General features: G+C 37.7%; 1 protein-coding gene across 2 annotated transcripts in view; it reads left to right on the top strand.

The window, feature by feature from the left end:
• LOC132199674 (limbic system-associated membrane protein-like) overlaps nt 1–26,648 on the top strand; it is a 157,700-nt gene that overhangs the window by 117,029 nt on the left and 14,023 nt on the right. For both annotated transcript variants that reach the window (XM_059624581.1, XM_059624580.1), the window contains 3 exons: nt 13,296–13,496; nt 22,049–22,170; nt 22,618–22,768. In XM_059624581.1, the coding sequence (XP_059480564.1) occupies nt 13,296–13,496; nt 22,049–22,170; nt 22,618–22,768 (474 nt within the window). The remainder of the gene's footprint in view (nt 1–13,295; nt 13,497–22,048; nt 22,171–22,617; nt 22,769–26,648) is intronic.

Below are 26,648 nucleotides of genomic sequence, written 5' to 3'. Positions count from 1 at the left end.
TCCAAACCGACCTCTCGGATCTGCGGTCGTGATAAAATAGCTTAATTGCGTCAATATATTATTAGCGAGGCCAAATTTAATAGTTTTCCTGCCCTCTGGCCGGGCCGTGTTTGATCTTAACCCGGCAAACTCTCTACACTCTTTCTTTGCAGTAAAGCACGCATGAAACTAATTTTCTAACTAACTGATTTACTCATAATTTGAAGTGATAGCAATCGGCCGGGGGTGCTGCTGCGTGCAGACTCAAAAGGTGCCCCCAAAGAATTTTGAGAAATTGTATTTGTACAAGGGAGCGCGCAGGGTTTAATTATTTTGGACGAGAGAGCAAATGTTGGTTCGTCTCTCGTCCTGTGTGTACGTCTGCCTTGATCTGTATGATTATATTTGTAAATATTTAGCTTGCGCCGTCTTAATTAACTTCCTGCGCCGAGCACCCGAGAAGAAGGCACGGGATCAAGCAAAGCGAATATTTGCATGGAAAAATAATATTTAAAGTTGAATGAACGTCTTCAAGAAAATTTTAACACTGCATTATGCTAAAAAATTTGGAAATTAGAGTGGATTTTAAGGAAAAAAAACATCTCCTTTTAAAATCTGCTTTAAGAATAAAAAGGGTTTTAAGAAATTGCATACAACTGTAATAAAATTACAAATCTATATCATGATGACATGATAATTTAATTCCTTATTAATTACCTTGCACGGAAGTATGGCATCTGCCAGGTCTCTCAGAGTGTTCCAAATCGTTATACTTATGCCACTCACTGGTTGATTTGATTTGGTGTTGAATTGACATCAGCACCGTGCAAACCTGGTATATTAACCGAAAACGAGCTGAAATAAGCGTCGCGGACCTGGTCGGATTTAGCGCAAAAAGCTGCTGACTGACAGCAAGAGAGCACAATTTCTCACATTGACTGCGTGCAATATGCTCCCCTGTGGCTTCTGAGCTTGGCTATACCAAATGTATTGATATCATAAAAGCAGTGAAGCGAAACTGACTAAAATAAAAGTGTTAAAAATTTCTGTATCATTGAAAAAGTAACAAACTTTTTATGAAAAGCAAAAAATATTTTGTTTAGTAATTGTTTAATTTATTTTTAATCAGCAAATATTTTTTAATATCACTTCGAAACATGTCCCATTTTCCTTTTTTTTTAGCATAATACAAATTAATTTTTAGAGAAATAATTTTCTTAGATTGATACTGAGATGAAAGTTATTATCTATACTTATTTTTTGTATTAATAAATAACAACATTGAAAGACCTCTAATTGTAAAAGTAAATTTTGATATAAGCAAATAAAAGGGAATTATTCATTAAAATAGAGCAGCCTGTATTGGTTGAATGTCCCATCAAATTTTACTTATGCTTAGAAGCATAACATTTTAAATTAAACTAGTTACTCACTTTATTTTAATTATTAAATATCTTCAAATTGCAAAAATGATTTCTTTTCACGGCTGACAGTGAAGCTCCGATAAAAATAATTTAGCTTATTTAAAACAAAAAAAAAATGGCCACTCTGTAGAAAAATAAACACTTTGTAAAGCAGAGGGTGTTTTGTTTCTATTGCAGAAAATGGAGAATGGCTTTTACGATATAAAACGCCGTTGTAATACGCAGCCCATAAAGATCTGCTATGCACCATAAAGTACATTTTCTGCGTGCATTCGCCACTCCAATTCAATTTACATAAAGTAAAAAGTTTTCTCGCGGGACTGCTGGTGCATCTCAGGCTTAATAGAGTGGTGCGTGGCAGCAGCTTTTACGCCACCACGGCAGCTCTAGAGGGGAGTCGGAAAAGCAAAGCATGGGGCTGCTTCTCGCGTATAGTGGAGGATTTCACAGAATGATTAATAGGAATTGAAAGAGAGCGAATTCGTCGGGCCGTTTCGCGTGGGGTGCTAAATTCCCTTGATGTTTTCAAAGTGGTTTCTTTAATTTCTTTCCAAACCGTACTGGCGCGTCTTTAAATTATTCACTCTCTATGCCACGTTTAAATAAGCAATCATGGAAGGAACAACGTGTGGGGTAGCTTATTAACATAAGTGAATTGCGAAGCAATTTTATTCAAATCCGGGACCGTATTTCAAAAATAATTTCAAGCAGATACAGACTTGGCGCAACAATGTACGTTTGTTATAATATCTTTTATTGTTTGGAGCCTGGAGAATTTTTTTGTTATTTATGCTTTTCAACACAAAACAGAGAATCTGCCATATTGGAATATTGATTCATCTGGTCTTTTGTATTAATTTTTTGAAAAAGATTTATTCCCCGAGGCAAAAAAAGACAGAAAAGCGCCTTCGTATATTCCCAAAAGCTCCTCAGCGCGTATATTTTCCATCTCGCTCGATTAAACCCCCTATTGAAAGAGACGGGTAAAAATCGCCGACCGCAATATTTTTGAAAAGTAAACACAATGCAGCTCTCATCGTCGTTCGCTCTCTCAAAAACGTCCAATCATAAAATCATAACCGTAATAAGCCGGGCAGCTCGGGTGTTTATTCTGTTGGCGCAACCACTCGAAAAAAATTGCATCAACCGGGGTCGCTGTTGCTGCGATACACACTCTTTATAAAACATTTTCCTCTCATTGATCCTCCACCGCCTGTCCGTCTATATTATCCGTTTGTTGTGGCTACGACCGGTGGCGGTGGCGGCCGTGGCGGGTGTCGGACGTATTCACCCTTCGGATTGAGTTCGGGGCGTCATTTAACCGACGTGTCCCTCTGATGGATGGGCCCTTAGGATATTGCGGGAGGAATTTTTAATTGAATTTCCACGTTGTTTGTCAGTCTCGGTTTATCTGAAATTGATTAATTGAATATTCCGAATATTCGGGTGCATTTTTTTCTAATATTGAAAGCTTTTTTCTGTTTACTTAAGTGATAAATTAAAATTTGGATATACAATGCAAAAACATTATCAGGTTCGTGTGGATTCATAAGAAATATGATTATTTTGTACCAGTTCACTGTCAGACTATTTACTTTGTAGATGTATTTTGTTTCATTATTCTAGAAATTTTAATTAATTTCATTTTAAGCATATCTAGCTTTCTTTTAATTAAAAATTAGTGTAAAAAAAGTACAATTCAAAAATGAACATGAAATTTAATTTTAAAAACATTTTGATGTTATTATAATGATAAATATTATGGATTAAAATAATATTTATTAACCTAAAATAAGATTTTATAATTAAGAAAATAAATTATAAACAAAAATAATTTAATGTTCATTATCCTTTTCTACAAATATAAAATGTTTGCAACCATTGACTTTAAAAAATCTCTTGAGCTTGCATTCCGACGTTCGCGACTTGAGATTACATGAAAATAAAACATAAAGAACCGGCGAGTGAAAAGTTTGGCGCGGGAAGAATGGCAGCGAGAGAGCGCGCGCGGCGATGAGCTGTTGAGGGTTACGGAAGTGCACCCGCCGTGAAATAACCTGAGAAAGAAATCACCCGCTGCTCTGCTGCCACTCTTGCATCTAAAAAGGTCTTCTGGGTATACGGAAGACTTTTACTCCGCCGTGCGAAAAACCACCCAAGTAGACGCGCACGTCGGTTTTTTCTCAGTCGCCGAGAGGCACAAAAATCGATGCGGGAATTTTTCGTGCCGAGTGGCGGATTTCGTCGCGGAAAATATTTCTCCAACTCGTGTTGTCCTTCGGGAAAATGAGGAGCGAGCGCGCCGCAGGGAAATTTTTAACCAAACAAGCGGAAATGGTGTGCAGCCGACGAAATTTTATTCGAGCTGAAAAAGCGGCCGCGCTGTCGAGCGCCTTTTTAACACCCTGATGGTCGAAATAAAGTCTGGCATAAATATTTTTCATTTTTCATGCACCTTGAGGTGAAAAAATGTTTTTAAAACTCTCTGGATTGTTTTTCCCCCTAAAATATCTGTTTTATAGCTTCTTCTTTTTTTTAAATGTTAATATATATTTTTTTTTACAAAAGAGGGTGAGAGGACGATGATTTTTAATTTTCTTTTATCAATTTTATGTGCGTATAGGTTCCACAGACGTTCCACTTTATTGGCTTTGTCCTTTGGCGAGATATTAAAAAGCAATACGTTCGGAGTTATGAAACCCTTTCGTGATTTTCCCTTTGTTGGCAGCTCCCTTTGATGATGCTGCGAGCGAAATAAAAAATTCCATTTCCAATTCCGCAAGCCGAGAGCTGCAGCTTTTCCCAACAAGTATAATATTCTTTAATATCCTCTCTGCTGATAGGTTCTGTTGCTTTTCGCTCCTCTTTCTATTTCTGCTCCTCGGAAGAAGACGAATCTCTCTTCCGTTCATGCCACTCATATCTATAAAAGTATAGAAATCAGCGTTGTGCATTTACTGCCGCTCTCGCCTTTTTTGCAGCACAAAGTGCCTTTCAGTTGTTCTAAAAGACCTCGATATATTTTGACTGACAGAATCGCTCCATCCTATTGGCATGTAAGCCTATTTTGAATGTGCTCAAGAAAGGAAGAAAAATCTTCCGTCCAGCAGTGGGTCTGTTTTTTGCCACGTTTCAAATAATACCTCTTGGGCCGCTCCACAACGGATACCGATATGGAAGAAAAGCTGGTGCAGCGTACAGGTTTAAAATGGGTGGCACACAGGGGGATCTGTTGGAATATTCCAAACTGCAGGTTGACTACATTAATCAACACGCATATTATAAAAATTTTATTTAAGATGATTTTATCAAACAAATTATTTATAAAACATTATTTGAAAATTTATCAATAGTAGTAATAATTAATTTTTTATATTTAAAAATAAATATTTAGATCTTGGAAAGAACTAGAAAGAGAGAGTTAATTGAACCTTTATCAACACATAACATTTACCCTATTTAATTAACTACATTTTTTAATAATTATTTTAATTATTTTTGTTACTCCTATCTTCATAATTCATTAATATGTTTTATGGCTACCCCCACTTTTCGAGATCAAACTTCATGTGCAATAATTTTTTAATGACTATATGAGAATTAAATTTATTGAAAAGTTTACGGCACAAGAGAAAATTAGGAATTTTATTCATTTTGGGCACCAAATTGTTAAGTATCATAAATTAAATATGACACTTATAAATAAGAACTTGCTTTTTGTAATTATTTTGGGCTTGCATTCATTATTTTTACTAATTTCCTGCAATCTTGGACGAAAAAAAGCTGTATATAGCAATGTAACATAATATGAAATTTAACATTTATATTCCACAACCCGATTCATAGTATTCCGAAGCAGCTTTTCTGCCAAGGACGACGAGAAATCCGTTCCTGTACCACGCGCCAGGCACAAAATCTCTGATGGACTGTTTCAATTCATCTTGTGTCCTGCAAAGAATGACCCAGCCAACCTTTTCCGCAGATTTTTCAATGGTGCCTCTCCTTTTTGCACCCCGCAGGTTGGAGCATGATCAATATATAAAACCTGATTGTGCGGCTGGCTAAAAGTGTAAGTCGAGATAAAATTTATTGTTAGCTCGCAGGCTGCGCGCTAAGCGGAAAAACGTCGCCAAAGGAATCGAGATCACCGCTAGGTGTGCAGTTTTATGGCTTTTTGCAAATAATGCGCTCACTTGGCACACGGTGCTTTTCTTATTGATTCTGCAACTGCCGTTTTCTTCCTTTAAGCAGATTGAGTTTTTCATGACGGGATTATCTGCGAAACCCTCGCTGGGAAGTTTTACAAGTCGGGGAGTTTTAATTACAACCCCTGACAAAATGTACTCCGCACAATAGTTACACTCCCCGCGGGAACTTTTTGTTGCTTTTTTATGTATTTTTTTTCCGCGAACGTAAGCACCTTTTTTATAGAAAAATAAATTTATTACCTTATTACACGGTGAAAGTGCGGTGGCAGCAAGGGGTCGACGAAAGACGAGAGACCGGTGATTTTTCAACTGAATTTATATACGGCAGGCAACTCTCGTGATTTCACAATGCCGGTCCCCCCGTGCTTTTATTTCCGGGAAAGAATTTCTCTCTAGTTTGCGTGCGGAATTTTCTCTCTTTGTTAGTCCCACCTCGACTCTAAACTATGTGCGATGCGCCCTTAATAAGATCATCCAAACATACAAAAACAAGAAGTCGCCCGACACCGGTGAATGTGATCAAGAGGCGAAAGTTATGAGGACAACTTTCGGCTGCTCTTTCTTTTTCGCTTTGAACTCTGTGCGTGTTTACTCCACCCTTTGTGCGGCCTTTGTCTTTGAATCGCCTTTGAATTCCACAATAAAAGCCAAAAGCAGACGAGCATGCAATAATTTCGCTGGCAAAATAATTGTATAGTAAATTTCCTTGCTCATCTTGCGTTGGGTCAACAATGTTTTGGTCGATCATCATTGGCCGAGCCGTCAATGGGGCACTAAATGAGACGGCAGCACGAGGCGATCGTATAACGTCCGAATTTCATAGCTGTCAAATCGACATGCGCTCATCCATAAAATGATCTGATAAAGAGGGGTTAACTCGTGCACTGTCGTTATTATTATTACTATACGACGAGCTTCTCGTTTTACGGTCAACCGGCCATTATTTAATAACAATAAATTCGTCTTTACGACCCTTATTAGTTAAAAACAGAGAGAGATGATGGCGTCAGGAATAAAAAGTGAAATATAATAAATTGGAGCCGACGTTCCGTGTTTCTGTATTAAATTTATGGTTTTGATTTTATTAGACACATAAAAAGTGCAATTTGCGCCGCCCGGGCCCAAAAAGGAAAAAGTTCGGGCATAAAATTTCATTGGCCTGCCTTTCTTTCGCGAACGCACTTTTCCACTCTTTGTACTTGGGCAACTTTTTGGATGCTTTTCGTACTTTATTTCGGCAGGTATGAGACACCGCATGTATTATGTACCACGTCATTCGGCGCACACCCTCGCGGCATGCAACCCTCATTACAAGGGCTGTAATTCACCGGCGTGCGGTCTCTTTTGCGCTGGAAAAAAGTGTAATTTTTCTTACTTGAGAACGCCTTTTTCACACACGCAAAGTGGGCGTGAAACATGCTCTCCACCGCCGGCGTCGTAAATTTATTTGGCGAATTCTGAAAAGACCCCGGTTTAATGTGCGCCGGAATGAGGGCAATTCATCATTCTCGTGATTCTCAGCTCGCTCAGATTAAATTATATCAAATTATGCACGGCAAGTTCAGTCAAGCTGTGATAAAAAGAACCGTCTCGTCGACTTTCCGTCTAGCAAAAGAGAGGAAGGAAGGAAAATGTTGCATATAAAAATGGTAAAACAAGTGCAATTTAACAAAGAAAGTTTGTCTTCCAACGGCAGCTGGGTGCATTTTCTGCTCTCATTAAAGAGCAATCTAAATAATTTAAATGCAAGGAGCGGGTCGAGGCTGCTTTAAAAGTCAGATACATAGACAAACTCTGTTTCTCTGGGGACGATCCTCTTGCTTTTATGAAGGCTTTTGTGTCGGTTAGCCATCTTAGTCGCCTATCTCCCAGGGGCAGGCGGCTTACTGTGTGTGTGTGTTTCGCTCAGACGCCAGCCACACTCTATCTGACGGTCATCGCTTGGGGAGCCGCTTGCTTTCTGCTTTATATGCCTGCCTGCCTAAAAATGCGCGCCCGAGTCATGTCAAGAGAAACAGAGTCGATCGAGATTGAGCCAATTTATCCCGATGCGGCGTCAGCAGGCGAAAAGCACGGCGACAGCCAAACGCCGCAACCTTCCGACCTTTTTATTACCTTGATTTTTCCTCGAGGCCCGTATACTGATACTATGCTCGGTGCTTATGCAGCCCGCCCATCAGCGAAGATGAGCAAGTTGTATACATACGCTCGCATGACAATCCGATCACAGGGGGGACATTTGAGTGTCAAAAGAGCACGTTTTTGCTGATTGTGCGCAAATGGAACAAACATACGAATCTACTTTTAAACTTTAAAATTACCCCCATTTATTTTTGTAAGATCATCATTTTTTAATAAAGGAATATAATGTTAATATCTTATTTTATGTAATTAAAATTATTGTGTAAAAATAATTTATTGAACTAGTGCATTAATTTTACTTCCTATATATAGCTAATTACAAACTGCAGTTGATTGCGAATTTTATTTCTACTGCCCTCTCATTGTCGGCAAATGAATTAAAGAAAGGAATAAATTAGATTGGCTAATTAATTCGTACGAATAGCAATGCACAAAGAAAACTCTGCTTCCACCCACAGGTTTCATTAAGACGCAATAAAACGCCCACTGCTGCTTCTTCCTCTCGAGGCACAGAATGAAAAATTGTCACTGCGGCGTAGAGAAAGAGAGCCATAATTAAAGGAGTAATTTGCAATTTCAAATCAGCGCGCAGAAAAGCTTTGCGGGGTGGTTTAATCAAGGATGATTCTGTTCACGGGAGCATGGGAATTGACCTCATTCTGGTTGCTGGAAATTGCCGTGCCAACTCACGTATGGCGAAGCAAAAGCCACCGTCGCCGCTGAGCCTGGCTAAAAACAATATGTGATATCTGCCGGCTGGTTGCTTGGCTCGGCCGCCAAGTAGTGCTTCTCGTACTTGTTGAAAATTCCGTCTTTTTGCCCCCGCGATGGGGATATATAATAAAACACCGACGTGCTCTGCATGAACAACGGTTTCCCTGCGCCTGAAATTACTCGCGAAACAAAAATCGCGCCAAAAAATATTTCATCACAGCATGAGAGCGAGCGAGCGAGACTTCGAGAGTTTTTCACTTTGCCAGGTGAAATAGAAAACTGTGTGTTTTTTTTGCAGAGAACGTACACCGTGAATAATGCACAGTAAATGGACTGCCTCTGCTCTCGCAGGATATGAGCACCTCTTGTCTGCGCCATTTTCCGCCGCTTGCTCTCGTTGCATGTTTTTTTTTCGGGAGCGCCGGTTCATAGTGTTGCTCTCAGCTCGGATTTCCTGTTTAATACTTGCAAAACATTTCCAGCTTGTGTCAGAACCATTGCTAGTATACAACGTCTTTTTCTTTTGCTGTCGTGGCAAAAGTTGAATGCGCCGGCAGTAACTGCTAATGAACTCATTACAAAAAGCAGCCTGATTTTATTCACCACGGACGAAGCAGAATTTTCCTTTTCTGCTTCAATTAGCTCTGGGCATGTTTTCTGCGCGCTATTTTCCGGCTCAGTGAAATATCAGGAATTAATTTGGATTGTAAAGAATCTCCCGCGGCACAAAAGGTTTGTTTGAAAATGTATACATATGTGAGTTTTTCGAAAGCTCTTATTCGCCGTGTGTGCAAAGCCCGGGATGAAACAAAAATCCCCGCTCATATAATCCCACAGGAGAGGCGGACAAATCCGCACGTGGCTAATCCACCTGCAAAAGGCTGCAACTTCTCTCGTTCGGAAACAATCAGCTCGGCGGCGCGCGTTCGCCTCTAATTGGCGTTTTCCTCGTCATTGGGCACGCGAATTTGCCTCCGGGGTGCGCGATAAGCGCTCTACTTGAGCGCTAACCGACTGGAGATAGATGTATTGCTGCTACACTTGAATGTCTAATCTGCTACTTGCACGTATTTGCTCTTTTACTCGCACGTATGCTGGAAAAGGACCACCTCGTATGCGCAGAGGGGATGCACACTTGGCCGCCGGAGGTCTGCGGCGAGTTTGGATTAAAATCCCACCAGGGCCTGGGGAAAACAAGGAAATGTGTGTATAGCATTTATGCACTTTCGCGCCTTCAGTATCTGTACTATACAGTTTTCCGACTACTCTTAAGACGAGAGGTTTGACCCAGATTTAGTTGTTCCGAGAAATTTACTCTCAGATCTATTTCAGAGAGTAATGGGCGAAGAAGAGTTTTAAGCAATGTTCCTTTGTTCTTTGATGGTTTTTTAATGCTTAAAAACTGCTTGGTTTAAACAAATTACTGCTGATTTTTGTCTTTTCATTAATAAATTTATCAGTTTTATAGTTAATTAAAATAGCATAAATTTATTTTTTAGAACATTTAACGATTGATAATAAATTCACAATTCACGAAATTAAAGTCGGCTTTTCCTTGATGAGTTTTTGAGTCGTTAAATGTTGCACACAAAAACTGATTTTCCGGCAGATGTAAAAGATGAATTTTATCATAATAATTTTGTTAAAATAATAATAAACAATGAACGACTCAAAAGCACACTGAAAAAAAAAAATTAAAAAATTAACTTAGTTTTGTGCTAAAGTTAAATTTTTCTATAAGAAAAAGTTTAAAATTTCTTATTTTTATTAAATTAAAATAGTCATTACGTCAGTAAATTTTTGTGTGCCATTAATAAAATACATGTGAAATTAAGAAAATACTTTAAGCTTGGTTGCATTTTTTGCTTCTGGTGCGCACTACATTCTCATTATGTTGACTCCGCGCTTAAACTGACGCTGAATTTCCACAAGCCTAATGCGCTTTTTAATTCCATTCGCCAGCATTTTTAATAAACAAATGTGTCACCAGAGAGAAAAAACAGCGCAAATCTACGTCATGTGCCGACTTAATTGTTCCGCAATAACTCACTGCTCCCGCCTACCATAGCAGGGAGCGTTGACGCCGCTCTTGAATTATTTAATGCTTGGCCGCTTAAACGTTTTGCGAAATCCAACCACGGATGAGCGCAACAGCTGTGAAATGCAAGTTGAAATAAATTCTCTCTGTGTTATGGTTTTTTATTTTGCGGAAAAATCATAGCTTACGCGAGTGGCGCCTGCTGCTGGCCGCTGAACTTCCCACGTGCGACCGCAGCAACATTACACCAACTATGCGAGTCCTTTTTACTCCCTCTCATTATTATATCCTTTCTGATGTACATGCACGCATTTTTGACATGGCCAAGCGGCTTTTGCCCGGATCATCAAATATTCACATTCAACCGTCTGGACCGACGATGAATTAAAGAACAGCTGGCCCACGCTTGTGTTGGGCCGTTAATAATTTAGCGACTAGTGCGGGTGGACCATAGTTGCATTTAAAACATAACAAAAGAAGACTTACCCTACTTTACTGGGATACAAAATAGTTCAGCCACCTGGCCGCTGTTGGCATTAATTTTTTTTTAGATAAAAATTTTCAAGTTCAAAACAGCAGCTCTATATTTCTATTTTAGTTAAATATAAGATTGGCATTATAAAAAATATTTATATATTTATTTAGCAAATTAGTTATTTGAAAAAAGGAGCCACTGTTTTGGGCTTAAAAGAATAGCATCGTTTTGAAAATGACTGAAAACGAGGCCAAGGCTTCTTTCTCATACATAAGCTTAATTCTGCACACATGTGTATGCAAATGAACAGAGCAGGGCCTTGAAGCATTAAATTTTCGCAAACTTCGTCGGCGAGACGATTTACAAGCGCTGCTTCCGCGACGAGACACGGAGAGCGCGGAATTACTTGCAGTGCGCTGAGGGGGCTTCGTCCATGAATCAAGTAAGTGCGGCCCCAGCAACAGCAACTTTGGCTAAAGCAAAAGCGTTCTATAGCACACGTGATAAACGCTCAAGTTGTCCGCCGCGCGTGTGATGTTCCGAGTTATAAATCGCGACGACGCAGCCATTAGCGGGGCATTTAGTGCCTGGTCGTATATCTCGCGGCTGATTTGTATAACGCCTTTCCGCGTGCCTCTTATAAATTTCTATTTGCACCCTGCAAACTCGGCACCCGCGCCACCGAATTTATTATCACCCCGCGGCTAATGCTAATTAATCGCGGGCTAATTTGCAAATGAGAATTCCGCCCTCGTTTGTTTCTGTTTTTGTTAATTGTGAGTGGCCATTATGCGCGCTCTGCGGTCCTGAAATTGGAGATGGGGTCGGTGAAAATAAACAGACGACATTGTCAACTACTGTATTTCATTAATATAAGTTGCAGCGTCCAGGGCACGCTTGAAGTTCAGGAAAGGTGAAAACCAATTAAGCCCCACTAAGTGATCCCAGTTATCATATTTATAGTTGCTTACTGTTTTATTCTATTAAAAATTTAACAGAAAAATGAATAACAACTGATTCTTGTTAAGCAATTTTTTATATAAATTTTATTTTGGAGATTTCTTTCACATTTTTTTTCTTTTTATATATCTTTATGATCGTATGAGATAATTATTTAAATTTTAAAATCATGTTAAAAAAGACATAGAAAATGTAAATATACTGTGTACATAATTGCACATATTTTAATTGCTCATAACAATTAAATAATATCGAAGGAAATTCAAATTTTGATCAATATTATTTAAATTATCAATTAATTGAGTCTTATTTTTGGTAATAGTAAATATCAAACATTAAAATACGTTAATATGCAAAGCGCGTAAGATTGAAGCACCATTCTTGTCTGCATCACCATCCACTGTCTTTTGCCTTTTTTATATTTTTAATTCAACTACCGTAAAGCACACGACGCATTAATTTGCTCATTCACGTGCTAGGCGAATCCGTCATCTGTGAATTTCACTGCGGTAAGCTGCGAAAAAAGTGTTGGATCACCCAAAACAAGCTCATGAAGGTGGGCTCATTTCGCCAGTTTTTACGGCGGATAATATCCGCCCGGTTGCGATGCCGGTGTGTTTTTATGACAGTGACTGATTAAAACATATTTCACGCGCATTTAATATTCTGGCTGAAACGGAAGCAAGATCGGCCAGGATGAATTACCCAGGCAGAAACCAGCTCGGTCTGCGCACTGGAGCACGTGCGTGTTAATAATGTTAACAGATGGAGCTGTCTTGGGCCAAAATATAATTATTTCGCAGCACTTTATGCCACAATTAATGGTCGTCACCACAGCATTTTTCACTTAGATCGCTATTTTGCGCTATAATAATATTTTTGTTCTTGAATTTTAATGAAACTCATTTCACGTTGCAAAATCATGGTTATTTTTATCATGAAATTAATTTTTAATGCTCAATAAAATGCATTTGTAAAAATATAACTATATTATTGTCTCTAAAATAACAATTTTTTTTTAATTTAATGCCTGAAAGTTATTTTTTAATAATTCTGAAAGTAATTATATTAATAAATATTTTATCGAAGGGTTACTAGTGCCATAAAATTGAGAACAAAATTAGCTGTTATAATTAATGTATTATAGATTATTTACATAATTTAAATTTTTACACGCAATTTCAAAAATATATTTAAATACAACCTGCTATTCACGTTGAAACAGGAAGTTTCTTGCCCCAAAATTTGGTGTGGCATTTATCCTCCGAGACAAAAGCCTCTCTGAGAATCCCAATCTCATTTTCCCAGACATCCCCGAAGGACTAACCAACTGACCGTTTTGCTTTTAATTGCAGGCTCGTATGTAGTTCTGTGGCGGCGAGGTGCTGTGGTCCTGACCGCCGGCAACCTGATGATCACCCGCGACAACAGGTTCAGCCTGATCGACGGCCACAATTTGGAAATCCGCAACGTGCGACCTCAGGACGCCGGCGACTACGTCTGCTCCATTGGCTCGGCTGAGAACAAGGAACAGACGCACACCCTCGAGATCCTCGGTGAGTGAAAAGTCTCATTAGCTTACATTGAACCCTTCCCCTGACTTGATTTTCCGCCCTCCGTGGGGGGTCACACACTGTGTTTCCAAATCACTCTGGGAAAAGCCGCAAATAAGCAGCTTTCGAAATTTCCTCCAAACCCTCTCGGTTTTGCTGATTTTTCGCTTGTTTGAAAACAACAAACAAACTTCGACTGAGGAGGAAAATCGCGAGTCATTAATTTTGAATCAACAAGAGCACACAAAGGAGGTAATTGTTTGGAGCGCTGCGTGGAACCATGTTTTGAACTTGAGCAAATGGCAAGGAGCCATTTTGATTGAACTTTGCAAATAATGCTTCAAGGCAACTCTTTGCTTTCGGAGAGTAAATTAATTACAAAAGAGACAATAATGCCAATTAAATTTTCATTCCACAGAATCTGAGCTATTGATAACTGGAGGAAAAATTTTGGAAGTTGTGAAACGTATATGAACATGATAATAATTTGGGTTTTATTCATCAATCAAAATATTCCTCATTTTTTATTACAAAGTTTCCTTATTGATATATCACGAGGAAATTACTTCTAAAATAATATATAATTTAAAAACTCTAAAATTTTATATTATTAAAAACCTTTTGGGAATGAAGTGACAACCACTTATTGAATACAAAAATGTCACTTCCTTGCATAAAAAATGTCTGCAATTTTTTAAATATGATAAAAAATCAATCGGGCAGATTTAGAAATTTTATTTCAGTACAAATTATACAAGCATGACAGACCGTCACCAAAACTGGTACCGTTGTAAGTAAAATATTTCCTTGTTTTGATTTCAAGTAAAGGAAATTTCTTGCGCTACATTTAGTATTTTTACTATATATTTTCCATATTTTCATGACATTTTTCCCATTTATCAAAGAACCCTTATTTGTTGATTGAAGCCTTGTAGCAAAGTGTTGAAATCAATTGTGATGTGATAAAATTGAAAAAGAAAATCATGTGCAAACTCTGCAATTTATTACAATCGAAGCACCAACAAACTTCACAATATGTGCCGCGTTGATTAATTCACATGCATTGCTGAAGCAAAAATGTTCTTTTTTCTTCTTTTTATTATATGTATGTAGCGCCAATTTATTAAATACTAATTCGGACAGAATTCCGCTCTCTGCTCTCCTTTGCTATTATTACGTGACGTTTGCAGCTCGGCGGCGGGAATTCTAGTGAAAATTTTCCGACTCATTAATTGCAACACAGAATGTCAATAAAATTCTGCTGGTTAACTGCATGTGGCGTGAAACTAACCCGACCATTGGTGAACAGACGCACACTTTTAACTCAACCAGGAATTACGACGCGAATAATAATTATTTTACTGCCGCTTCAATTTGTGCTTTAATTCGAGTCGTAGTGCAGCGAAAAATAAATATCGATTTCAGGCAGGTCCACTGAATGAGAAAATAGGAGCTTTTATTTCAATATCTATGCGCGACGCGGGATGCATTAAAGTAATTACCCGTGCCACGATTAAGCCGTGCACTCGCGGTGTGGACCGTAAACATTTTATCGATCGCACATGCTGAATTTTGCTTAATTCACTGGTTCATTTTGTTGTACCAAGTTTATCGTGTTTTGCAGAGCAATGTGATAAATTAATGAAAACATAAGTGAAGCCCAGGCTTGTGATGTTTATTTGGTCGCTCTCAATTATTACACTGAATGTTTTTCATTCAAAATTTGCAATTAGCTAAAATAACAAAATGATGGTTCCAATCAGTCCCAATTTTAAACGGTCAATGAATGATTCTCCAATGAAAATGTGTTTGTTTTCATTGTTTCATAATAGTTTTAAATATACACAGAAAATTTATAATATAATTTTTCAAAACATACTTTAATGGGCTCTACAAAACAGATGTCCTGTCTGTACTTAATTGAATAACAAACAAAACAAGCCTGCTGGGGAAAATTGTTTTATTTCCTCGTTCATACATTTAATTCATGGCCCAAAAATAGGCAGTGAATTTATTAGTTTTATTTTATTTAACTAAAGACATCCATGTGGGAATTAATGAAACATGAAAACAACAACCATGAAAATTAATTAACAAAAAACTTTTCAAAATTGATATTAGCTATGTTATTCTTCAATTTAGTTTATTTGGTTGGTTAAAATTATTTTATAAATATATTTTCGTTAGAAGAAAAGACAAAATAATTTAATAAAATTAATTTACTATATATCAAGAAGGCAGTTTTGCATTTCTCCTGATCCACAATGCTTTCAGTTTTTAGAAATTGTACTTATAAAACAATATGACAGCATATCTGTCTTTATTAAATTTAATATGGTAGGGCTATGTTAATTTTATATCTTTCCCACGCAATGAAAACTACAATAAAAATCATCGATAATTTATTTTGAATGAAAATATAGTCCTAAGTTTGTGCGACTCGTATTTAGTTTCGAAAGAAATTAATTGTACTCGTCAAAAAATAACGGACGTATTGTCTTAGAGACGAAGCGAGCTGTCAAAACTTAAGACCACAATAAACTCTCTGGGCAGCAACAATGCACAAACTCATCCCACCCATTGTCTGATTGCGGCGACAGCTGCGGTGCATCATTTTAATCTGGGGCAATTGGAAACGAAAATAAACGGACGGCTGGACGTTCGACATGTGAAATAAAAAGGCATCAACACCACCCGCAGCCAATTAATTTCATTTTGTCGGCTGTCATCGTCACGATCATTATTATATTATATCGGTCGGCAGCATTTAAAAAAGATGATTAATGCACACAGCACCGTCGAGAGGCGGCGAGATTGCAGCGCATTTACATACGACTAGTACCTTCATTCTGCTGACTAACGCCGGAATGAAAACGCGATGATTCATCTCTCTTTCGAGCCTCCGCCTACTTTTTCTCATCCGAGAGATGAATTGGGCCCGAAATGAGTTTGGCTAACGAGACCGCGCCGCGCCGACCGATGTTTTAATTCCTATTGCGAGAGATATTAATTAAGATAGTGCTCGCGTAAACCTGTGTTTTTACAGCCGTTTTTATTGCGCGCGTGTGAGACCACTTACCGACGGGAATTCGCACAATGGTGCCCGCCTGAGCAGCTCCAACTTCTGTGTGTGCGGAGCGCGTTTTCCGAGCCGCGAGTTTCGCAAAACGCACTCATGCATCGTTTTATTTGCAGATTTACTCAACTTTTAATTACTCTACATATATGGACGAGCATGAGCTAGTGAATGGCTGCATCGACACTACCTCTGGTGTTTAATGAGTCTATTTTTGTTATATTTGATTTTGAAAACTTTTTGAGAAATATATTGGTAAAAGTGCTTACTCTGACAAAAATCTAAACTACTAAAAATTAAGAAAAAAAAAATTGCAAGAGTTTCTCATTTTGGAAACTTTATTACTTAAAATTAAAATCCTTTATTCATTATTTATGTACTTGATTGTACCTACTAAATTAATGTCTAGCTTAATGAGCATGAAAATGTTTTTAAATTGTATATAAATAATTAATTATAATTTTGTTGATAATTTTGTCTTGAAAAAGAAAATTCTCTAGGATGTTGTGTTATTTATAAAAATTGTGAAATACTCTTAACACAAATCTCTGAATGGATAAAAGGGATAAAAGATTAAACAAAATCAACACAATACATTCCAGAATAATTTAGAAAACTTCAAAACGACTTTCAAAAGGAAAATAACCGAATATTCATATTAAAAAAACTGCCCACTATACAAACCCTTTGCCATTGCCTCCATTAATTACTAAAACTTTTATCTCACCTTGTTGGTCTAGCAGCAGGGAATAGCAATTTGCAAAAATAAAATCAGCAGAAGCATTGGAATTCGTTATTTAATATTAGAGTTGCAAATAGCACATGCATTTTACCGATGTCGAATGAAAAGCGAGCTGTACTTTAATCCGGCGCTGCATTTGCAAACAAGCTTATTAGCGACGAACTCGCGTTGAATTTGTTTAAAACGTAAATTGCAACTCGTCGGAGCGGTGAGAGCATCACATGAGAGTTGATTTGCATGCAATAGCGTGTGTGTTGCTATTTATTTATTCATGGAACGGAATATTGCCTGCGAGTTTGCAAATGGAAAGTTGCCGATCGCGGCGGCGGCGCCGTCGATTTTTCGCGCTGATGCTGCAGAAAGAGGCGAAATATAAATCTCAAAGAACGGAGAGAGTTATTAAATCTGTGTGAAAGGAAATGCTGCGCATAAATTTTGTGCGGCCGCGCTCCGTTGGCTGCCTATGCGCGTATTTATGTGAGGGAGCGAGCGGGTAAACAGCCAAATTTGCAAAGTCGATTTTATTGGAGAGATATAAAATATTATTTATTGCGACGGGTCGCTGTCCGCATCTTAAAATTTGTGCCTCGCCGAATTTCACGGTGCGTAGCGAGGGTGCCTCGCTCGCTCGCGCCGATAAACATGCATTATGAACGGGGGCATCAGGTATAAAATGGAGTTACATATTCTCGCAGGCAATCCCGAATAACGTCCCCCGGCTCTCTCGCGGCTACTTTATGGTGCGGCACCCGAAATGACCAGCGAATGTGCGAGGACCATTGTGGAGATATAAAATATTCCGCTGATGCCAGAGCGCTTGGTCGCCCTTTTGTAAAACTAGAGGCCAGCAAGGAACACTTTTGCTTCTCTGTTTGTTTAAGTCAAAGTATTTTATTTTCTGGACTCCAAAGTTCAGCGATTAGAATGAAAAAAGAAAAGTGAACAACTAATAAATTTTTTTTTCATTTATGAGAAATAATTTAGGTTCAATAAATTTGGAATTTAGAATTTGATAATATTGGACTTACAATGAATTTATTTAGGGCTGCTTAAGATTAAGTTTAATTAAATTCAATTTATTTTTCTCCGAACAAGTCAAACAGTCAATTGTGAAAAATTGGTGGGGAGAAAAATAGGCACACAGTGCTAGTGAACAACTCACTGAAATTCGGATGACCGAGTATTTAATTCTTTTTAATGACGCGATTTTATGTTTAAGATTAGATTTAAAACGGGTTTGTCAGTGATATGATATTATACCAAAGTACTCTTAAAAAGGGATATTTTTTATGGTAATAATTACGAGTTTATAATGTAATCATTTAATTATTCAAAACTTGTCAGCACTAAGCAGTTTGATTGAGTTGATATTTAGTTTCTAAATAAATGTGCCTCTTTGAAAGGGAAATTAGTGTAAGTTTAAATCTATCTTGGGAATTGCAGACATTTTCTTGTTTATGTATGTAGTTTATTGACTTATATCGGGTTTACCTATCTGCAATTTGCATTGGAAGTCGGTTCAGACTTTCGCACTAAATCTACTTTGAAAGTAAACACGCGGGTTTGGCAATTTCCAACGATGCAGAATTGCCTCTATCGTGAATTTGACTCAACAGAAGATCCACCTTATCGCGTTAGCTCATGAAATATTGCTGTTTGATTGGCGTGGTCGACAAGCAGAGAAGAAGCCGCACAAATCTGTTGGTCTGGCGCTGAGGCGCCGGCCGCTGATCAAATTAGCCCGGTGCAAATCAAATAAGACGGCGCACGCACGCACCACCGACGGCAAAATAGCTCGAGCCGCTCTCTCTAGAGAGTTGGTCGGACGGAGACATCGCTGGTCCGTATTCTCGGGTTTAACGCCTCAAAAGAGGCACTAAAATCGGTACAGCTGGCTCAGTTGTTGATTACGTTTGTTGAAGCAGCCATCAATCTCGGATGGGATTTGCAGCAGCTCGAATGTAAAACGCCCCCGCCTGTTTGCTCTTTTTTTGTAATCAGCTAGATGATCCTGGCCATTATTGCGCCCGGCCGCCGAAACACATAAAAACATGGAAAATGCAATTTGCCGCCTTTTTTGTCCTCCACTTTCTATCTCGATGACTCCTCGGGAAGGTCCGCCGTCGTATCCGCGTCGCTGACTGATTGGGCCGTAAATTATCTTGTTTGCCGCCCGAGCGAGGATTTTGTGCTTTTACTATCATAATAAATTCCACTTGGTGAATCAATGAGTCTGTGAATCTGCTCGTAAAATCAGGCACTATAAAATTGCACGTAGGAGATTATTATAAAAAAAAAATTATAATAAAAATTCAAATAATGCTTGTTGCTGAAATTTGATAATGTTGTTTTCCCCTTCATGTATTTCTATTTAGCTCGAGCGCATTAAAAGCACCCTTCTTTTGCAACTCGCAGAGCATCAAACAGATTAAATCCAAAGAGATTTCCAATTATAAGATTATGGTCTCACTGTCAGTGCAGCAAACTTTAAGAGCTTCGATTGAACGCTCGGCACCACATTGTGCAAAGTTCCTCTGGGAAAAGCATCTTTGAGGAAAGAGAGACACACTCAACAACAAGATGGCTTATGTGTTTGTAAACTCGGTTGGTAATAGCAGACGTACTATGCAGCCGAGCTCATTTCAAAGGATTAATAATCTACTGCGAACGAGTTGAAACAAAAGCGGACAAAAATAGACGGGAAAATAGGATTTGACGAAAGCTTGATGCGTTTTCAGAGGGAAATAACCACTCGGGTGGGTTTCAACAAAATCGACGAGCACTTATTTGAAATTTGGTATTTTGTTTTTGATGATCAAAGCAATTTTATGTATTTCCGTAGCGCCATCAACGATTCTGTGCATTCCGATTAAAATTGAATTTGAGAAATGTCTAAATTTATATACCTGTGCATTTATATCTCGTGCAAATTCGTTCGAGGAGAAAGCCGCCATTATTAAATTTCGCCCGCTGTTGGTAGCTCAAAAAGCAACTCCCAGACCGCCGAGCGAGCGAGCGAGCGAAGCAGCACTTGATTCGATTTCGAGATGCTCACATTAATAATTTCATCAACGGCGGTGGCGGCGGCGGTGGCTGGAAGACGAGAGGGAGGCAGATGATGGAAATTATGCTCGATTTTATTGCTGAGTGATTTTCGAATCTGGGACGCGCACGCCTCTGGTTTTGCCTGCGTAGATCGACTCATCCTTGCATTATTAATTACAGGCAAAGCGTGTAGCATAAATAATTGATGCCTGCTGCGATTCTGATCAAGTATTCTTGTCTGTCGGTTTGGCTCAGTGCAAACTGGCTGGGGAATTTGCCCGATATTAGACAAGAACTGGTTAATTATACGCAATCTTTTGGCGGGGGTGATTTTTCAGCGAATAAAATTTTCCGCTTGAATTGTTCCGCCTCGTTATTTGTCATTGTTCGCATTTCCCAACATTAATTAACAACGAGCCTCAAGCGGCTTCCTGTTGAGCAGCCACCTCGTAAATTTGATTTATTAGTTTTGTATTTTGCGTGTTTATTACAGCGCCCGACAATTCTTCTCTAATTAAAACGTAATAAAGACCTCCAACCGAGTGTTATTGTTCCATCATTAAACACTTCACGGCGCTAAAATATCGCACAGAGTGAGGATGTGTTTTGAAGGGATCCAACCCTTTTGTGCAGTGCCAAGCGGAGCATCCCTTTTTAAACACCTTTGCCAAAAAGAGAGTCGGTCTTCTCTCGCTTTGTGTTTTCAAACAGCGCGCAGCTGCCTTTATTCATTTTGATTGTGCACACAAAGAGAGAGCGCGCGTGTGTACAACCTTGTTCACAAAGAACAAGATAATCCGAGCGAAGATTATCCGCAGAAATCTTGCCCTGCCCTTCAGAAAGCAGGCATTTTTGGGACTTCAAAGAGAATTCGGACAGAGGGATACGATTTTCAAGTAACTCAAACGCGGCGCATGAATAACTGACGGTATGAAAATTTCAACGAGTACGCAAGAAACGGGTTGCAGAACTTTGAATGACCTTTTAGAAGGAAAACCCATTTTTTTACACAATTTTAGTTTTTTTTTAAATAAAATAAAATAAATTTATTTTTGCTTACAAAACAGATAAAAAATAATACCATACCTCAGTTCAAAACGTGAAATAAGGGGAATGAGGTATAAATGTTATTTATGAATTGAGTTTAAAATTTAGGGCTGTGCATTTGTAATTACCCAGTCAGCGAAATAAAAATTCATATTGCTATATTGCACAAAAAAATTCAAATGAATTAATTATTGTTATGTTTTTTTTTTGTTCTGGCGTATCATTTAATTTTCACTGATTGAATAATATTTGGTTCCATGCTTCGCTTTGCCTTTAATAATTAACTTCAGTTGAAGCGGAAATGTCGTAAAATCCCTTATTTCTAAAGTGAGACTTGACTTTCACACAAGGTGACCCCGCGACGCTTTTAGGCAATCTGCTGGACGAGCCTGTCGACCCGGTTGCATACCTGAGTCACTCCAGCTAGCTCTCGGCCTGCTATAAATATCACACTGTACAATGCATGCATTAAGCGCCTACTCACTCGACGTGTTCGTCGAGCGACAGCGGCTGTGTGAAATAATTAATGTGTCCCACTCACCCTCGATTTAATTGCGCGCCAGATAATAATTGAGTGCCATTGTTTTGGCAATTAATTGCGACTTTGGAATGGCCTTGCTAATTGAGTCGTCTCTATGTTCGCAGTGCCACCGGTGATTCGAGGACAGCCAGCCGGCGGGTCGGTGACCGCAAGGAAGGGAGGATCTGTCACCCTGGAATGCAAGGCGTCGGGCAACCCCGTGCCAACTATCACCTGGACCAAAAAGGTATGTGGCTGGCTAATGTTACCAACGTAAGAGCAGCCGTTGCTCACATAGACTTAAGTTCAATTAATATATTATATTACTAAGTTGCCGTTTTTTTTAAATGGTTCATATCCGATTTAAAAAAGCTAAGTTACAGAAACAAGCATTTGAATTTTTATAATTTATTTTTTATTTTATTATTTTATAATTTAATAATTTTCAACTGTAAATAATATTCTTTTTAATAGCAAGAATTCATTATGAATTAAAATTTTTATTTATAAACTAATTACAAAATAAATTTCATTAATTATTTAATTTTATTTTATTCTTTTAGTGATCATTTTTGCATCTTTATTATTTGTTATGCTTTATCCGTATTATTTTACTAAATCTTATATTTATTAAACCTTTTTTCTGTGGCTTGAGATAATAGAATCACTATTAAATCATTTTTTGGGCTTTCAGGGTCCCTCTGGCATCACTCGAGAAAATATTGTTGAGGGCTTTTCCTTGACTTTGGAGCAGGTTGATCGGCATCAAGCAGGAATTTACCAATGCTCAGCAAACAACGGAGTCGGTACCCCAGCCACTTTTGACATCAACCTTAACATCTTATGTAAGTAACAATATTTTTTTATGCATTAAAACTTTTTTCATCCCTGATTTACATTCACCTGATTTCATAAATTTTCCCCCGATGATAGTGTATGGTGTCGCCTAGACCTATGGTGAAGCAATAATTCAGAAATATTCATGCAATAACCGTTTGCGCGTGCAATAATGCGCTTCAAACAGAGCTCTGAATTTATAAATTTATGCAAACCTATCTGCCATCAGCGGCAAAGCTGCAATGAATTTGGCGGATTATTTAATTAAATCTGTTGCGGCTCGTGTTATAATTAATCCCACGGTGGTGTTATCACGCACCGCGAGCTTTGCAAAATGCATGGACGCGAAATTAAATGCCGCGAAAGGAATCACATTTGCTCACGCGTGTTATTTTGTAACTGCAAAACATGCCACGATTTGATTAGGATTGTTAGCTTGGTTTTGCAATGCATTTGAATAATCCTTCCGTTGTTCATATTGAATAAAAAAGAAAAAAAAATGAAATAAAAGATAAATCTTGTCTATAAATTTCAAATTTAACTGTTTCTCAATGCTTAGAAAAATTGAACTCTTTAGATAACTATACAAAAAGAACTAGTGACGTTTCACATTGTGTGAATCATTTCCTCATACTGATAACTAAATAAAATTGTTTTTATAATAGTATAATATAGAGATATTTGCAAGCAACTAATAATTTTCATTGTTTATAAATATTTTAAATGCTTAATAGATGTGTTACTTGAACACTTCTATGATCTTACAAATTGAAAATTATGAACGACGCAGAAAAGCAAGACCAGTAATTTAGCATTAAGTAGAGGATACAAGAATTATGTACAAATTGTACAAAAGCAACGATTAAAATATAGAATAGAAATTAAATTAATTTTCATTATTTTTGCAGAATATAGACAAAATTGTCTGCAAGTTTTGCTTAGAATTTTTGACAAAATATTTTTAACAAGATATATTTATACTTTTTTTTAATAAATGAATTTTATATATATCAGCAATTTCTTTAATTAAATATTTCTATTAAATAAATAAAACCACACTATGCGCCTTCAAGAGAATGCGCGTTTTGGTTGATATCCCAATAAGCTTAAGGTGCATTCTATGTTTGTGTTTGTACGTAAATACCAATGAAAATTCCATAAGCGTGCCACGTTACAAAAGCTAATGCTAGCGATTAATCCGAGTGATGCGCGCCGCGTGAAATAATCCAATATGCACACGCACGCGGGGTGGCAGCCTCCGACCGACTATTATTATTCATTTAGTTCAAATTACGCGTAATGCGCCGTGGGTGGATCCGCGGAGACAAATAACACGCGCCGCAATTGGCGCCGCGCGTGCAAAGCAAGAATTTATGCGTTGGCAATCTGCGACGGCGAATGTGTTCATAACTTCCTGTTAGACGAGTGCCAAGTGCGAGCAGGCGGCGGCCAAAGGGCCCGCGACTGTGGCGTGTTACACACATTGTGGCAGCAGTAATGTTGCTATTTGTCATTCTGGAAGTACTACACACGATATAATAATATTCATAATGCATGAGACACTTTCAAGTGGGTAGGAAAAAAAGAAAGAGACACGGTGGAAATGTGAGATGTGCACGTTCTGGATGAGAATTATATGCAGGCGGGGCTGTAAGTATCAGACGTGCTGAGGGTGCAGTAACGCTCCGCTTTTACAAAGTATCCATTTCTCAAAAGACATGCTTCAATTCATATTATTTTTTCCCAAACAAGTAAAAAAATATCAATAATGAAAAAATTGGCTGCGAGAAAAATAGGCACACAGCGCTAGTAACTAATTGAAACTTGTAGCCATTAATTACAAAGAGGTAATGAAAACCCGACTACTCACCGCACTGTAGCATAAATTAACATACTATTTTTTTTATAATGTTTCTTTTATATAAAATTTACTATAACCTAATTTAATAATTTCATCACTTTTATAATAAGAATAATAAGTACAGAATAAATTTTGAAAAAAGTGTAGTCCCACGATTCACTTAATAATCACCTAGATTTTGAAAAAAGTGTAAACCCACGATTCACTTAATAATAACCTAGATTTTGAAAAAAGTGTAGACCCACGATTCACTTGATAATCACCTAGATTTTGAAAAAAGTGTAGACCCACGATTCACTTGATAATCACCTAGATTTTGAAAAAAGTGTAGACCCACGATTCACTTGATAATCACCAAGATTTTGAAAAAAGTGTAGACCCACGATTCACTTGATAATCACCTAGATTTTGAAAAAAGTGTAGACCCACGATTCACTTGATAATCACCTAGATTTTGAAAAAAGTGTAGACCCACGATTCACTTGATAATCACCTAGATTTTGAAAAAAGTGCAGACCCACGATTCACTTGATAATCACCTAGATTTTGAAAAAAGTGTAGACCCACGATTCACTTGATAATCACCTAGATTTTGAAAAAAGTGTAGACCCACGATTCACTTGATAATCACCTAGATTTTGAAAAAAGTGTAAACCCACGATTCACTTAATAATAACCTAGATTTTGAAAAAAGTGTAGACCCACGATTCACTTGATAATCACCTAGATTTTGAAAAAAGTGTAGACCCACGATTCACTTGATAATCACCTAGATTTTGAAAAAAGTGTAGACCCACGATTCACTTAATAATCACCTAGATTTTGAAAAAAGTGTAAACCCACGATTCACTTAATAATAACCTAGATTTTGAAAAAAGTGTAGACCCACGATTCACTTGATAATCACCTAGATTTTGAAAAAAGTGTAGACCCACGATTCACTTAATAATCACCCAGATTTTGAAAAAAGTGTAGACCCACGATTCACTTGATAATCACCTAGATTTTGAAAAAAGTGTAGACCCACGATTCACTTGATAATCACCTAGATTTTGAAAAAAGTGTAGACCCACGATTCACTTGATAATAACCTAGATTTTGAAAAAAGTGTAGACCCACGATTCACTTGATAATAACCTAGATTTTGAAAAAAGTGTAGACCCACGATTCACTTGATAATAACCTAGATTTTGAAAAAAGTGTAGACCCACGATTCACTTGATAATAACCTAGATTTTGAAAAAAGTGTAGACCCACGATTCACTTGATAATCACCTAGATTTTGAAAAAAGTGTAGACCCACGATTCACTTAATAATCACCCAGATTTTGAAAAAAGTGTAGACCCACGATTCACTTGATAATCACCTAGATTTTGAAAAAAGTGTAGACCCACGATTCACTTGATAATCACCTAGATTTTGAAAAAAGTGTAGACCCACGATTCACTTGATAATAACCTAGATTTTGAAAAAAGTGTAGACCCACGATTCACTTGATAATCACCTAGATTTTGAAAAAAGTGTAGACCCACGATTCACTTGATAATCACCTAGATTTTGAAAAAAGTGTAGACCCACGATTCACTTGATAATAACCTAGATTTTGAAAAAAGTGTAGACCCACGATTCACTTGATAATAACCTAGATTTTGAAAAAAGTGTAGACCCACGATTCACTTGATAATAACCTAGATTTTGAAAAAAGTGTAGACCCACGATTCACTTGATAATCACCTAGATTTTGAAAAAAGTGCAGACCCACGATTCACTTGATAATCACCTAGATTTTGAAAAAAGTGTAGACCCACGATTCACTTGATAATCACCTAGATTTTGAAAAAAATGCAGACCCACGATTCACTTAATAATCACCTAGATTTTGAAAAAAGTGCAGACCCACGATTCACTTGATAATCACCTAGATTTTGAAAAACGTGTAGACCCACGATTCACTTGATAATAACCTAGATTTTGAAAAAAGTGCAGACCCACGATTCACTTAATAATCACCCAGATTTTGAAAAAA

The sequence above is a fragment of the Neocloeon triangulifer genome, unplaced genomic scaffold (genome assembly GCF_031216515.1).
Source record: "Neocloeon triangulifer isolate White Clay Creek 2 clone unplaced genomic scaffold, ASM3121651v1 ptg000014l, whole genome shotgun sequence".
In the NCBI taxonomy this organism is placed as follows: domain Eukaryota; kingdom Metazoa; phylum Arthropoda; class Insecta; order Ephemeroptera; family Baetidae; genus Neocloeon; species Neocloeon triangulifer.
Note: the sequence above shows the minus strand (reverse complement) of the source record. Positions and strands in the feature narration are given on the sequence as shown.